We start from the raw sequence: 14,423 nt of genomic DNA, 5'->3' as shown, positions 1-14,423 counted from the left end.
AAGATTTGAAATGCGAAGAAGCAAAAAACACCCAACGGGAAAAGCAAAATGAAAAAAGAATCCAAAAATACGAAGATAGTGTAAGGAGCCTCTGGGACAGCTTCAAGCGTACCAACATCAGAATTATAGGGGTGCCAGAAGATGAGAGAGAGCAAGATATTGAAAACCTATTTGAAGAAATAATGGCAGAAAACTTCCCCTACTTGGTGAAAGAAATAGACTTACAAGTCCAGGAAGCGCAGAGAACCCCAAACAAAAGGAATCCAAAGAGGATCACACCAAGACACATCATCATTAAAATGCCAAGAGCAAAAGACAAAGAGAGAATCTTAAAAGCAGCAAGAGAAAGAAACTCAGTTACCTACAAGGGAATGCCCATAAGACTGTCAGCTGATTTCTCAACAGAAACTTTGCAGGCCAGAAGGGAGTGGCAAGAAATATTCAAAGTGATGAATACCAAGAACCTACAACCAAGAGTACTTTATCCAGCAAAGCTATCATTCAGAATTAAAGGTCAGATAAAGAGCTTCACAGATAAGGAAAAGCTAAAGGAGTTCATCACCACCAAACCAGTATTATATGAAATGCTGAAAGGTATCTTTTAAGAAGAGGAAGAAGAAGGAAAAAGGTAAAGATACAAATTATGAACAACAAATACGCATCTATCAACAAGTGAATCTAAGAATCAAGTGAATAAATAATCTGATGAACAGAATGAACTGGTGATTATAATAGAATCAGGGACATAGAAAGGGAATGGACTGACTATGCTTGGGGGGGAAAGGGGTGTGGGAGATGCGGGAAGAGACTGGACAAAAATCATGCACCTATGGATGAGGACAGTGGGTGGGGAGTAAGGGCGGAGGGTGGAGTGGGAACTGGGAGGAGGGGAGTTATGGGGGGAAAAAAGAGGAACAAATGTAATAATCTGAACAATAAAGATTTAATTATTAAAAAAAAAATCTTTTCTAAAAAAATATTTTTATTGATTTGAGAGAGAGAGAGAGAGAGAGAGAAATAGAGAGGGGAACATCAATGTGAGAAGCATCTATCAGTTGCCTCCTTCAAGTACCCCAACTGGGGATCAAACCTGAATCACAGGTATATGCCCTGACCAGGATTCGAACCGGTGACCCTTTGGTGCATGGGATGATGCTCAACCAACTGAGCCACACCAGTCAGGACAGCTTTGAGAATCTTAAATTGAAGATTTAAGGATAGCCACCTCTAAATGACCAGAAGACAAAATGTCTGAAGCTCAGAAAATGGGTCTAAATTAAAGATTTGATATAGGCTAGTGGTCGGCAAACTCATTAGTCAACAGAGCCAAATATCAATAGTACAACGATTGAAATTTCTTTTGAGAGCCAAATTTTTTAAACTTAAACTATATAGGTAGGTACATTGTTATTAACTTCATTAGTGTACTCCTAAGGCTTAGGAAGAGCCACACTCAAGGGGTCAAAGAGCCTCATGTGGCTCGCAAGCTACAGTTTGCTGACCACAGATATAGGCAAACAGAGAAGTCACCAGTAACAATAGCCAGTTTATACATATTCTCATGGGGATAAATGACATGATATATGCAAATATTTGTCTAGTATTTAGTTATTAAAAATTCAATAAATGTTTATTATTACTACTTAAAAAGATTTGGAATCTCATTAATATATAACAAGGTACACATGAGATTGTCTAGAGTACAGCATGAGAAAAGAATCAAAGACAGAAATTTGAGTAACCCAATCTTAAAAGTGAGTAGAAGAAAAAGAACCTATAAAAATAAAAATAATAAAGGAATGAAGGAAAACTTGGAAAGAAAATTCAAAGACGTGATAGAGAAACTAAAAGAAGAGGACACTTCAAAAGTTAGGGAGCATTTGAACAGATTATAATTGAGGCACTGCCAATGAATTTGGCAATTAGGTCATCTGTAACCTTAGCAAGAGCTAGTTCAGCAAAATGGTAAAGTTAAAAAAAAGGTAAGAGGGGGGAGTAAGGAGGGACTAGAGCAGTGGTCCCCAACCTTCTTTTGGGCATGCTCCACCTAAGCATCTCTAAAATTCTGATGGGCCCCCCTCCCCCGTGACATATAATTCTTATTATTATTCAAAAAGTAAACTTCTATTCATGTGGAGGAAGCCTAAAAGGCCATTAACTTGGTCTAAACAAGCTTCCAAAGAACATGGCATCAATGAAAGAGAAAAATAAAAGAACAAAAGGACAGCTGAAGTACTTAGGAAGAAATCACTAAAAATAGTGTAAAAAATAATATGAAGTGATATGAAAAAAATAGCAAATAAAGTTTCAAAACATATAATAGAGAACTGAAATGCATAAATATGTCACAGTATTTACATACTGTATATGAGGCCCCTAGAACCATAAGAAATGCAAAAAATTGACTGTTAATAATTCATTCTCGAATAGCCAACCTTAAAAATCAAATTGCCCCTCTGTGGGGTCTGTGCCCCAGGTTGGGAACCACTGGACTAGAGAATGAGGCCACAAAGGGAATGAAGGCAGACTACTTAGCTCTGAAAAGAACTATGGGTGTAAAGAGAAGGAAATGATAGTTGCAAATGCAAGTTGTATGTGGGTTGAGGGGGAATGTGTACTACAGGGGAAGCCTGGGAATGTTAGAATGCAGAGAGGAAAGAGATAGTATAAAGGTTGAAACTAAAGACACACAAAAGATGAACAGGGTCTCAAAGATGATAGTAAAGGATAGCATATAAAGCATACATGATAAGGTGAGTCCTGAACACAAAGGAGATATTTCTATTGAGACTTCAGAGGAGGTAAGAAATAAGATTGGATACACGTACAGAAAAGGTTATGTGTGGGTATTATTCAGAAAGTTAAGGAAGCTCTTGTCTGATAGTCTTTTTTTTAAATTTTTAATTAACATAATTTTGCCACATTGGTAAAAAGAGGGATGTGAAGACAACTGAACTTCAGATATGCTGGAAAACACTAAGAAAAATACATCCCTGTAGCTAAGAACTTTAACTACTGGCTACATTGTGCTTCTGGAGATAAATTATGATACAAATCTACAGATAGCTGCAGTTATACAAGGGAAAACCAGTAACAACCTCAGAGTAAGAAAACACAGTGATACAAAACTGAGAAGTAAAATCTGAAGCCATAAAAGGAAACAGAAAGATTATTCTGAATTTGACCCATCCATTTAAATATATGCATGCTTGATAGAGATAAGAAAAACATTTCACAAACCCTGAACCATTAGCTGAAAGCCAATTATGATAGCTTACTGAAACAGCAGCAGGACTGCAAAATCTCACCTTTGACAAGAAGACTGTACTCAAAAGCAGTGCTACACAAGAGAATATTGGCCATCTGGCCTAGGTTCAGACCACCAGATCACTAGATGAGATTTGAAAGAATCAGCCAGGATACTCACCTGAAGGTGACTTCCGGCACAAGGCACTTCACTCCATTGTGGAAAGGCCGGGTGAGAGAAATGGTCTGGCTGACCTGATCAACTGCTGACACTCTTCCCTGATAGACACCCAAGCTATCTCCACAGTTGATGGACACAATACTGCCCAGCCAATCCGTAGCCATGTTTCAGATGTGAGACCACTGTGGAGAGAAGAAACCAGGCAGTATACCTTAAGAAATAGACAAATCTTTAATTAAATTCAATAAAGAATTATATCAGGTTCTGTATCATGTGTTGCTAAATAATACATACTAGCATTCTGTCACATCCTTAATTGATGTAATAAAACATACAAAATGAAACTTTTTCCAGAAGGAGTTTGCATATTAATGAAAAAACAGTATCATATAATACGTATATATATATAGATTTTACAATTGCTTTAAAGCACATGTACTAGATAGATACATATTTACCCAGATATCAAATCACACAAACTATAACCTGTTGATAACCTATTATATTTTAATATATCTGCCATTAGAATGCTTTCAAAAAGAATGTATTATGAGGAAATAATATATAAAAAATATTGGTAATATTAGAGTACCTCATATCAGAATAACCCTCTTGAAATAATAAATTCTGGACAAAATTTTTCTTTAAAAGCTGGCTGAAGGTATTACAGAACACTACACCTAACAATTACAGAATATACATTATTTTTAAGTCTACATGGAATGCTCACCAACGTATGCTGGGCCTTAAACTACTATCGATTCATTTCAATGGACTGATATCAGTCCACAACAAAACTCAATTTGAAATTGAAAACAACAGATCTCAAATATATGGAAATTAAGCAAGACATTTCTAAATAACCTATGGGTCGAGGAAGAAATCAAAAGAGAAGTTAGAAAATAGTTCAAACTCAGTGATAATGAAAATGTAACATTTGTGGAATAAACTGAAAACAGTGCTTAAAGCCTGGCCAGTGTGGCTCAGTGGTTGAGCATCGACCTAAGAACCAGGAGGTCACAGTTCAATTCCTGGTCAGGGCACATGCCCAGGACACAGGCTTGATCCCTGGTGGGAGCATGTAGAAGGCAACAGATGAATGTTCTCTCTCATCGATGTTTCTATCTCTCTTCCCTCTCCCTTCCTCTCTCTAAAATCAATAAAGACATATTAAAAAAAATAAAAACAGTGCTTAAAGGGAAAATTAGAGCTTTAAGTACTTATATTAGAAAAGGAGAAAAGTTCAAAACCAAAGATTGAAGACTCCATCTTAAGAAGCTAGGAAAAAAAAGAGGAAATTAATCCAAAAAATAAGCAAGAAAATAAAGAGTATAAATCACTGAAATAGGAAACAATTCAGAAAAAGAAACAAACCCAAATATTAGTTATTTGAAAACAATAAAGTTCATAAATCTTTAACTACTAGTAGACTAATCAAGAAATAAAGATAAAACACAGAGGAGAAACCAAGATGAAGGCATAGGTAAACACCGGAAATTGCTGCCTCGCACAACCACTTCAAAAATACAACTAAAAGACAAAACGGACATCATCCAGAACCACAGGAAGGCTGGCTGAGTGGAAATTCTACAACTAGAAGGAAAGAAAAGCACTGAGACTCAGAGGAGGTGCAGAAGTGCAGAGGTACGGAGGTGTGCGCGGAAAGGGCTGGCAACTGGGGACGTGGTGCACCTGGAAAGGGCTGGCAGCTGAGCACGTGGCGCACGTGGAGAGGGCTGGCAGCTGAGGACATGGTTGTCTTTTTCAATCGGGAGGGAGTCTCAAGCTCCCGACTGCTCTGAACTCCAGTTCTGGGTGAGTCTCTGGGGACCCAGACTCATACCGGGAGCAACTGGACTGTCTGGCATCGGGCAGACTCGAGGGCGGCTTTCTCTCAGAGGTGCTTGCAGTGATTACCTCAGGACACTGAGACGCGGGGCCTCTTAGGGCAGGACTGAGGAGCAGCCATAGCTGCTTGTTCCACCCTGTTGACCCCCAGACCCCACCCCACCCAAGCTGTGCGCAGAGGCTTTTGCATATGAAAGGCCTGGTCCTTTGCAATCTAAAATTACCTAACAAACTGCTGCTGGGTCAGAGAGACCCAGAACTTCCAAAAGAAGGTCTAAGGCCCCAAAGCAGCTTGCACTGCTTCACAGCTGGGCCTCATCTGGGCACCTCCAAACCCCAAACAAAGAAGAGGACTCTCGCCATAGCTCCTGCTAGCCTCAGGCAGAGGCTAAATTAGCACCTCCTTAGAGATCCAAGAGCCAGTGTACCCAGTGGTCAGAGTGGGAACATCCAGATTACAACTCCTCAGATCCATAAGGGACACACTCAGGGGGCAGACTCAGTGAGCACCAAAGCCCCACTGAAGCAAGTCTTGCCCAGAAGAGTGTCTCCAGCTCAGAAGTTCCCCCACCATAGACACAGATGATTCTCACAGCCAATTGGCCTGGAGGTCAATTCCTCCCAGTGATACCTACAACAATCAAGGTTTAACTACAACAAGACTGTGCACACAGCCCACAAAGGGGTGCACCAAGAGTGTCCACTTCAGGTAATTGGGGAGGCTGAGCCACTGGGCCCTATAGGACACCTAGCACAGAAAGCCACTGTATCAACACAGGGAAGCAGCCAAAATGCAGAGACAAAGAAACAGGTCACAAATGACAGAAATGGAGGAAAACAAACTACTGGATATAGAGTTCAAAACCACACATTTAAGGTATTTCAAGAATTTTCTAGAAACAGCCGATAAATTTAGTGAGACCATCAAGAAATCTAGTGATGAAAGGACAGAACAGGACTGATAGCTGTGTCCCTAACCCCTCCTCCAAGAAAAAGCCATAGAATGTTTCAGTTACTCAGCCTGCCCTTATCTCAGCCAACAGGAATGCAAGGGAAAACAAACTCAAGGCCAAAAGTATGCCAACCACCTCCCCACCCCCTGTCTTTGTGTAACCAGACCCTAACTGCACCCTACCCCTGCATCACTAGCCCCCGGCCCTCACTCAACCAACTGGAGTCGGCCAAATCAGTGGTCCGAGTGAGCCCTCACCCCCCCGACCCCAAGCCCTATAAAATCTTTGTTCTTTCGAGATTCGGGGCTCTCTCGCATCCTACCGCTGTGCCGGTAATGGAGGCAGAGGGACCAAGCTCAGCTTGAATAAAGACTCTATGCTTTTGCATCGGACTCGGCGCTCTCTGGTGGTTCTGTGGGGGATCTTGAAATCTGGGCATAACAGTGAGACCGCCAATAAATTTAGTGAGACCCTTAAGAAATCTAGTGAGACCCTCGAGGTTATGAAAAAGGACCAACTAGAAATTAAGCATACACTGACTGAAATAAAGGATATTATGCAGAGTTCCAACAGAAGACTAGAGGATCGTAAGAATCAAGTCAAAGATTTGAAATACAAAGAAGCAAAAATCACCCAACTGGAAAAACAAAAAGAAAAAAGAATCCAAAAATACGAAGATAGTGTAAGGAGCCTCTGGGACAACTTCAAACGTACCAACATCCGAATTATGGGGGTGCCAAAAGAAGAGAAAGAGCAAGATATTGAAAACCTATTTGCCGAAACCGGTTTGGCTCAGTGGACAGAGCGTCGGCCTGCAGACTGAAAGGTCCCAGGTTCGATTCCGGTCAAGGGCATGTATCTGGGTTGCGGGCACATCCCCAGTAGGAGATGTGCAGGAGGCAGCTGACTGATGTTTCTCTCTCATCGATGTTTCTAACTCTCTATCTCTCTCCCTTCCTGTCAGTAAAAAAATCAATAAAATATATTTAAAAAAAAAAAAAAGAAAAGAAAACCTATTTGAAGAAATAATGACAGAAAAGTTCCCCTTCCTGGTGAAAGAAATAGACTTACAAGTCCAGGAAGTGCAGAGAACCCCAAACAAAAGGAATCCAAAGAGGACCACACCAAGACACATCATCATTAAAATGCCAAGAGCAAAAGACAAAGAGAGAATACTAAAAGCAGCAAGAGAAAGAAACTCAGTTACCTACAAGGGAGTACCCATATGACTGTCAGCTGATTTCTCAACAGAAACTATGCAGGCCAGAAGGGAGTGGCAAGAAATATTCAAAGTGATGAATAGCAAGAACCTACAACCTAGATTACTTTACCCAGCAAAGCTATCATTCAGAATTGAAGGTCAGATAAAGAGCTTCACAGATAAGAAAAAACTAACGGAGTTCATCATCGCCAAACCAGTATTAAATGAAATGCTGAAAGGTATCCTTTAAGAAGAGGAGGAAGAAGAAAAAGGTAAAGATACAAATTATGAACAACAAATACACATCTATTAACAAGTGAATCTAAAAATCAAGTGAATAAATAATCTGATGAACAGAATAAACCAGTGAATATAATAGAATCAGGGGCATAGAAAGGGAGTGGACTGATTATTCTCGGGGGGGGGAAAGCGGTGTGGGGGGTGTGGGAAGAGACTGGACAAAAATTGTACACCTACGGATGAGAACAGTGGGTGGCGGGGGTAAGGGCAGAGGGTGGGGTGGGAACCGGGTGGAGGGAAGCTATGGGGTGAAAAAAGAGGAACAACTTTAATAATCTGAACAATAAAGTTTTATTTAAAAAAAGAAAATCTAACCCTAAAAAAAAAAAAGATAAAAATACATATTGTAACATCAGAAATGAATAAGGGGACATCACAGGCATTAAAGAGGTAACTTTATGACAGTAAACCTGACAACTTACATGAAACAGAAATTCTTTGAAATACAAAAGTTACCAAAATAGATACAAGAAAAAATAGAAAATCTGAGTAGCTTTCTATCTATTTTAAAAACTGACTCCATCATGAAAATGTGAAACCATATACTAAGAGAAAATATTTGTAAAAAATAAACCTGATAAAGGATTATTATCCAAAGTATATAAAGAATTCAAACTCAACAATAGAAAATGAACAATCGCCCGGCCAGCATGGCTTAGGGGTTGAGCGTCGACCTAGAAACCAGTAGGTCACGGGTCGATTCCCCGTCAGGGCACATGCCTAGGTTGCGGGCTCCATCCCCAGTGTGGAGTATACAGGAGAATCAATTGGTGGTTCTCTCTCATCATTGATGTTTCTGTCTCTCTCTCTCCCCCTCCCTTCCTCTCTGAAATCAGTAAAAATATATAAAAAAAAAGAAAAGAAAATGAACAATCTGATTTTTAAAATGGGCAAAATATCAGGAAACCTCATCAAAGAAGATATGTAAATGGCAAATAAGCATGACAAGTTGCTCCACATTATATGTCATTAGGGAAATGCAAATTAAAACAACGAGATACTACTACATACCAACTAGAATGGCCAAAATCTAAAAGCACTGACAACATCAAATGCTGGTAAGGATATGGACCAACACGAGTTCTCATTCATTGCTGATGAGAATACAAAATGGTACATACAGCCACTTTGGAAGACAGTTTAGTAGTTTCTTACAATACTAAATATACTTTTACCATATAGTCCAGAAATCATACTCCTTGGTATTTACCCAAATGAGTTTTTAAAAAGCTGAGCACAGCCCTCGCCGGTTTGGCTCGGTGGATAGAGCGTCAGCCTGCGGACTGAAGGGTCCCAGGTTCGATTAAGGTCAAGGGCACGTACCTTGGTTGTGGGCACATCCCCAGTAGGCGGTGTGCAGGAGGCAGCTGATCGATATTTCTCTCTCATCGATGTTTCTAACTCTCTCTCTCTCCCTTCCTCTCTGTAAAAAATCAATAAAATATATTAAAAAATAAATAAATAAATAAATAAATAAATAAGCTGAGTACAGATGTTTATAAAAGCCTTATCTATAACTGCCAAAATCTGGAAACAACCAAAAGGTCTTAATGTAAGTGAACAGATAAATAAACCGTGGTATATCTAGATAATGGAATATTATTCAGCCCTAAAAAGAAATGAGTTATTAAGCCATGAAAAGAAACATAAATGGATATTACTAAGCAAAAGAAGCTGATCTAAAAAGGCTATGTACTGTATGATTCCAACTATATGACATTTTGGACAAGGCAAAACTATGGAGACAGTAAGAAGATCAGTGGTTGGCAAAAGTAATCCAAAGGAGGCAACATAGCTTTTACAACAAATAGTACTGGAGCAAAGAGATATCCACCAATAAAAATAAACCTTGACCTAAGTCTCATAACTTTAATAAACATTTACTCAAAATGGATCTTGAACTTAAATATCAAACTATAAAACTTTCAGGAAAAAGATATGAGAAACCTTTGGTGAGGTAAAGAGTTCTAAGACTTGACACCAAAAGCACAATCCATAAAAAGAGAAACTGATCAATTGGACTAATTTTATTTTTTAAATTTACTTCAGAGAGAGGAAGGAAAGGGAGAGACAGATAGAAACATCGATGGACTGCCTCCTACATGCCCCTACTGGGAATCCACCCCACAACCGAGATATATGCCCTGACCAGGAATTGAATCAATGACCTCCCGGTATTTGGGAGACACTTAACCATCTGAGCCACATAGGCTGGGCTCAACTGGACTTCTCGAAAATTAAAAACTTTTATTCTGCAAAAGACTTTAGGAGAAAAAGGGACACATTACAGACTGGAAGAAAATATTTGCAAACTACATATGGACAAAAACAAGGGGCTAGTATCTAAAATATATTTTTTTAAAGTCTAAAAACCCAATAGTAAAAACAGAACAAAAATAATCCAATCAAAAGGGAAATGAAAAGATATTTCAACAAAGATATACAAATAGCACATGAAGCCCTGGCTGGGTTGCTCAGCTGGTTGGAGCATCTTCCTGTGCACCAAAAGGTTGCTGGTTCGATTTCCCGTTGGAGCACATATAGGAGGCAACCAATCAATGTTTCTCTCTTACATCAATGTTTCTCTCTCCTTATCTCTCCCTCCCACTCTTGCTCTCACTCTTTCTAAAGTCAATAAACATATCCTTAGGTGAAGATAAGAGAAAAGCACATTAGTCTGGCTGGCGTGGCTCAGTGGTTGAGCATCGACCTATGAACCGGGAGATCACGGTTCAATTACTGGTCAGGGCACATGCTCGGGTTGTGGGCTTGATCCCCAGTGTAGGGCACGCAGGGGGCAGCCGATCAATGATTCTCTCTCATCATTGATGTTTCTATATCTCTCGCCTCCCTCCCTCTCTGAAATCAATTTTAAAAAAGTATTTTTTAAAAAGCACATGAAAAAATGTTCAACATCATCAACCATTAGGGAAATGCGAATTAAAACCATAATGAGGTATCACTACACACCTATGGTAAATTAAAAAATACTGATCATACCAAGTGCTGACAAGAATGTGAAAAAACTAGATTACTCATACATTATTGATGGGAATATTAAACAGTGCAGCCATTCTGGAAAACAATTTGGCAACTTATAAAAAATCTAAACATGCAACTACTGCATGACTCAGAAAATGCACTCCTGGTCATTTATCCCAGAAAAATGACTCAGGTTTACACAAAAATCTCTACATGAATTTTTTGTGTGTTTTTTTTAGAAATCACAGTTCATTTTTTTTTTTTATTATTGATTTTTTACAGAGAGGAAGGGAGAGGGATAGAATTAGAAACATCGATGAGAGAGAAACATCAATCAGCTGCCTCCTACATACCCCCTACTGGGGATGTGCCTGCAACCAAGGTACATGCCCTTGACAGGAATCGAACCTGGGACCCTTCAGTCTGCAGGCTGATGCTCTATCCACTGAGCCAAACCGGTTAGAGCACATGAATATTTTTATCATGTTTATTCCTAATAACCCCAAACTGGAAACAACCCAGATGACTTTCAACAAGTGAATGGTTAAACAAACTGTGTACATCCATACCATGGGAAAAAATGAAAGCCAGCCCCAAAAGATTACATTTTGTATGATTCCATCTGTAGAACACTCTAGAAATAACAAACTATAGAAATAGAGAAGAGATTAATGGTTCCCAGAGTTAGGGAAGGGGTAGCAACAGGAGGGAAACAGGTATGGCTATAAAAGAGCAACATGAGGTATCCTTCTGGTAAAGAAAATGTTCTGTGTTTTAATCATATCAATGTCAATATCCTTGTAGTGATATTGTGCTATACTTTTGCAATCAGGTAGGATATATGGAATCTCTCTGTATTATTTATTACAAATGCATATGCAAGTGCAATGACCTCAAATAAAGTTTATAATAAAAAACCAATGTCTTCTACAGCACTAACGAAATAAGAAAATCATGTATGACTATATATATCAATAAATGTAGAAAGATCATTTGACAAAATTCAATCTCCATTCATGATATCAAAAAGGGGTTGGCTTTTACAAAACAATTACAGTTAACGTATTAATAGTGAAATAATGAATACTTCCCCCCTAAGACTGGGACAAGGCAAGGATGTCCAAACTTATCACTTCTACTTCTATTCAAAACTATATTGTCGGGCCTAGCCAGTGCAATAAAAAGGAACTAAAAAGCATAACTACTGGAAAAGTAAAAGTAAAACAGTCTTTATTTGTAAACTATATGACTGTGTACATAAAAGCCCTAGGGAATGTACCAAAAAATGAAAAATCCTACTAAAATTAATAAGTGAATTTAGCAAAGTCACAGGATACATGCTCAGTATAAAATAGACAACTGCATTCTATAGACTAGTAACAAAAAACTGAAAGTCAAAGTTAAAAATACTATTTATAATGGTATTAAAAAACATAAAACACTTAGGAACAAATCTAATGAAAAATGTGCAGGATCTCCAGTAAAAAGACTGATGAGAAAATTTTTTTAAATATCTAAATAAATGGAGAAATATACCACATTCATAGACTGAGGAGTTTAATGTTGTCAAGTCTCCCCAAGTGAATCAAATACATGTATCAATAAAAATCTCAGCTGGCCTTTTTGGAGCTGAAAAACTGGTCCTAAAATGTATATGGAAATGCAAAATAGAAAAGTCAAAACAATTATGAAAAAAAAAGAAGCAAAGTTAGATGTTTCACTACCTTCTATCAAGATTTACTATAAAACTGTAGAAATCAGTGTGATATTGTTGCAAGAATAGACAGACAATGAGACAGAATAGAGTCCAGAAGTAGACCCATTCACATACAATCAACTGACTTCTGATCAAGGTACCAAAGTAAATCAATGGATAAATCAAAGTAGTTTTCAATGAATGGTGATAGAATAAGTAGATGGATATGTGAGAAAAATAACCTATTCCTATCCCACACCAGATACAAACATTAATTTGAAATAAACTATCTACACTAATAAAAGACAAAGATGCTAACTGACCGTACCTTTGCTACACCCAAGCCACACCCACCAGCCAATCAGAGCGGCTATATGCAAATTAACCCAACCAAGATGGCGGCCAGCAGCCATGGAGCTGGAGCAAGCAGGAGGCTTGGTTGCCCCGGCGATGGAGGAAGCCAAGCTTCCCGCCTGCTCTGGCTCGCTGTGGCCTCTGCAAATGGCAACAAAGTTTCAATTATAGAAGATAAATAAATCCCAGATACCTGCTTCCAGCCAGCCTCCACTGGGAGCTTAGGTGGCTGGGGGCCGTGGCCAGCCTGCAAACAGCCATAAGCCCCTCACCCAGACTGGCCAGGGACCCCAGCAGGACCCTCTGCCCTGAAGGGGGTGTGGCCAGCCTGAAAACGGCCCTCAGCCCCTCATCCAGGCTGGCCAGGCACTCCAGCGGGGACCCCTACCCTGAAGGGGCTGTGGCCAGCCTGCAAACAGCCATCAGCCCCTCACTCAGGCTGGCCAGGCACCCCAGCAGGACCCCCACCCTGATCCGGGACACCCTTCAGGGCAAACCAGCCAGCCCCCACCCATGCACCAGGCCTCTATCCTATATAATACAAGGATAATATGCAAATTGACCCTAACAGTAGAGCGACTGGGAATCACTGGTCACTATGACACACACTGACCACCAGGGGGCAGACGTTCAATGCAGTAGCTGCCCCCTGGTGGTCAGTGTGCTCCCACAGGGGGAGCTCTGCTCAGCCACAAGCCAGGCTGATGGCTGCCAGTACAGCGGTGGTGGTGGGAGCCTCTCCTGCCTCCTCAGCAGCGCTAAGGATGTCCGACTGCAGCTTAGGCCTGCTCCCTGCTGGCAAGTGGACATCCCCCGAGGGCTCCCGGGCTGCCAAAGGGATGTCTGACTGCCAGCTTAGGCCCAATCCCCCTGGGGAGCGGGCCTAAACCAGCAGGTGGTCATCCCCCAAGGGGTCCCAGACTGTGAGAGGGCACAGGCTGCCAGGCTGAGGGACCCTCCTGAGTGCACAAATTCTTGTGTACCGGGCCTCTAGTCTAAACATAAAAGCAAAAACTAAAGCTACTAGGAAAACAAAACGTAGAGTATCTTAGTGACCTTGGGGTAAAGATTTCTTAGACAAAACACAAGTACTAATCCTGGAAGAAAAAAATCTGATAAATTAGATTTCATCAAATAAAAAGTCATGTTCATCAAAGGCCACCATTAAAGAATACAAACTGGATACAGAGAGAATGCCACGTCTGTCAGACAAGAGGCAGAGACTGGAGTGATGCTGCCACAAGCCATGGATGGCCAACAATCACCAGAGATTAAGAGCATGGAGCAGCTTCTCCCTCAGAGTCCCCAAGAAGGAACCAACCCTGCTAAATGACACTCTGAGATCAGACTTCTGTCCTTCAAAACTATGAGAGAATAAATTTCTGGGGTTTTTTGGTGGTTGTTTTTTTTAAAAAGAATACAAACTGTAAGAGGTGCAAAAAAAGATGCAGTGCGACCAGCTGGGAGACAGCTCCAGGAGTAAGCTAGAATAGATGACATCAATGAAGGTGGAAAAAAGCTGATGGATTCAAGACCTATACTAGTATAGAATTTGGAGATAATGTAATGTGGTAGGTAACAGAAAAGGGAAAAATCACCTTCAAGAAAATAAGAGGTGATTGGAACACACAAAATCCCACAACCATTTACACACATAATCCC

General features: G+C 40.1%; 1 protein-coding gene across 4 annotated transcripts in view; it reads right to left on the bottom strand.

Annotated features, from left to right (window-relative positions):
• Positions 1 to 14,423, bottom strand: part of EDC3 (enhancer of mRNA decapping 3) — a 94,911-nt gene that overhangs the window by 70,246 nt on the left and 10,242 nt on the right. For all 4 annotated transcript variants that reach the window (XM_070430331.1, XM_070430348.1, XM_070430340.1 and 1 more), the window contains one exon: positions 3,428 to 3,609. In XM_070430331.1, the coding sequence (XP_070286432.1) occupies positions 3,428 to 3,591 (164 nt within the window). In that variant the 5' untranslated portion in view covers positions 3,592 to 3,609. The remainder of the gene's footprint in view (positions 1 to 3,427; positions 3,610 to 14,423) is intronic.

Source organism: Myotis yumanensis, unplaced genomic scaffold (genome assembly GCF_028538775.1).
Source record: "Myotis yumanensis isolate MYYU_CA2020_CCGP unplaced genomic scaffold, mMyoYum1.0.hap1 SCAF_1, whole genome shotgun sequence".
NCBI lineage: Eukaryota > Metazoa > Chordata > Mammalia > Chiroptera > Vespertilionidae > Myotis > Myotis yumanensis.
The sequence above is the reverse complement of the archived record's forward strand: the minus strand, read 5'-3'. Positions and strand labels throughout refer to the sequence as shown.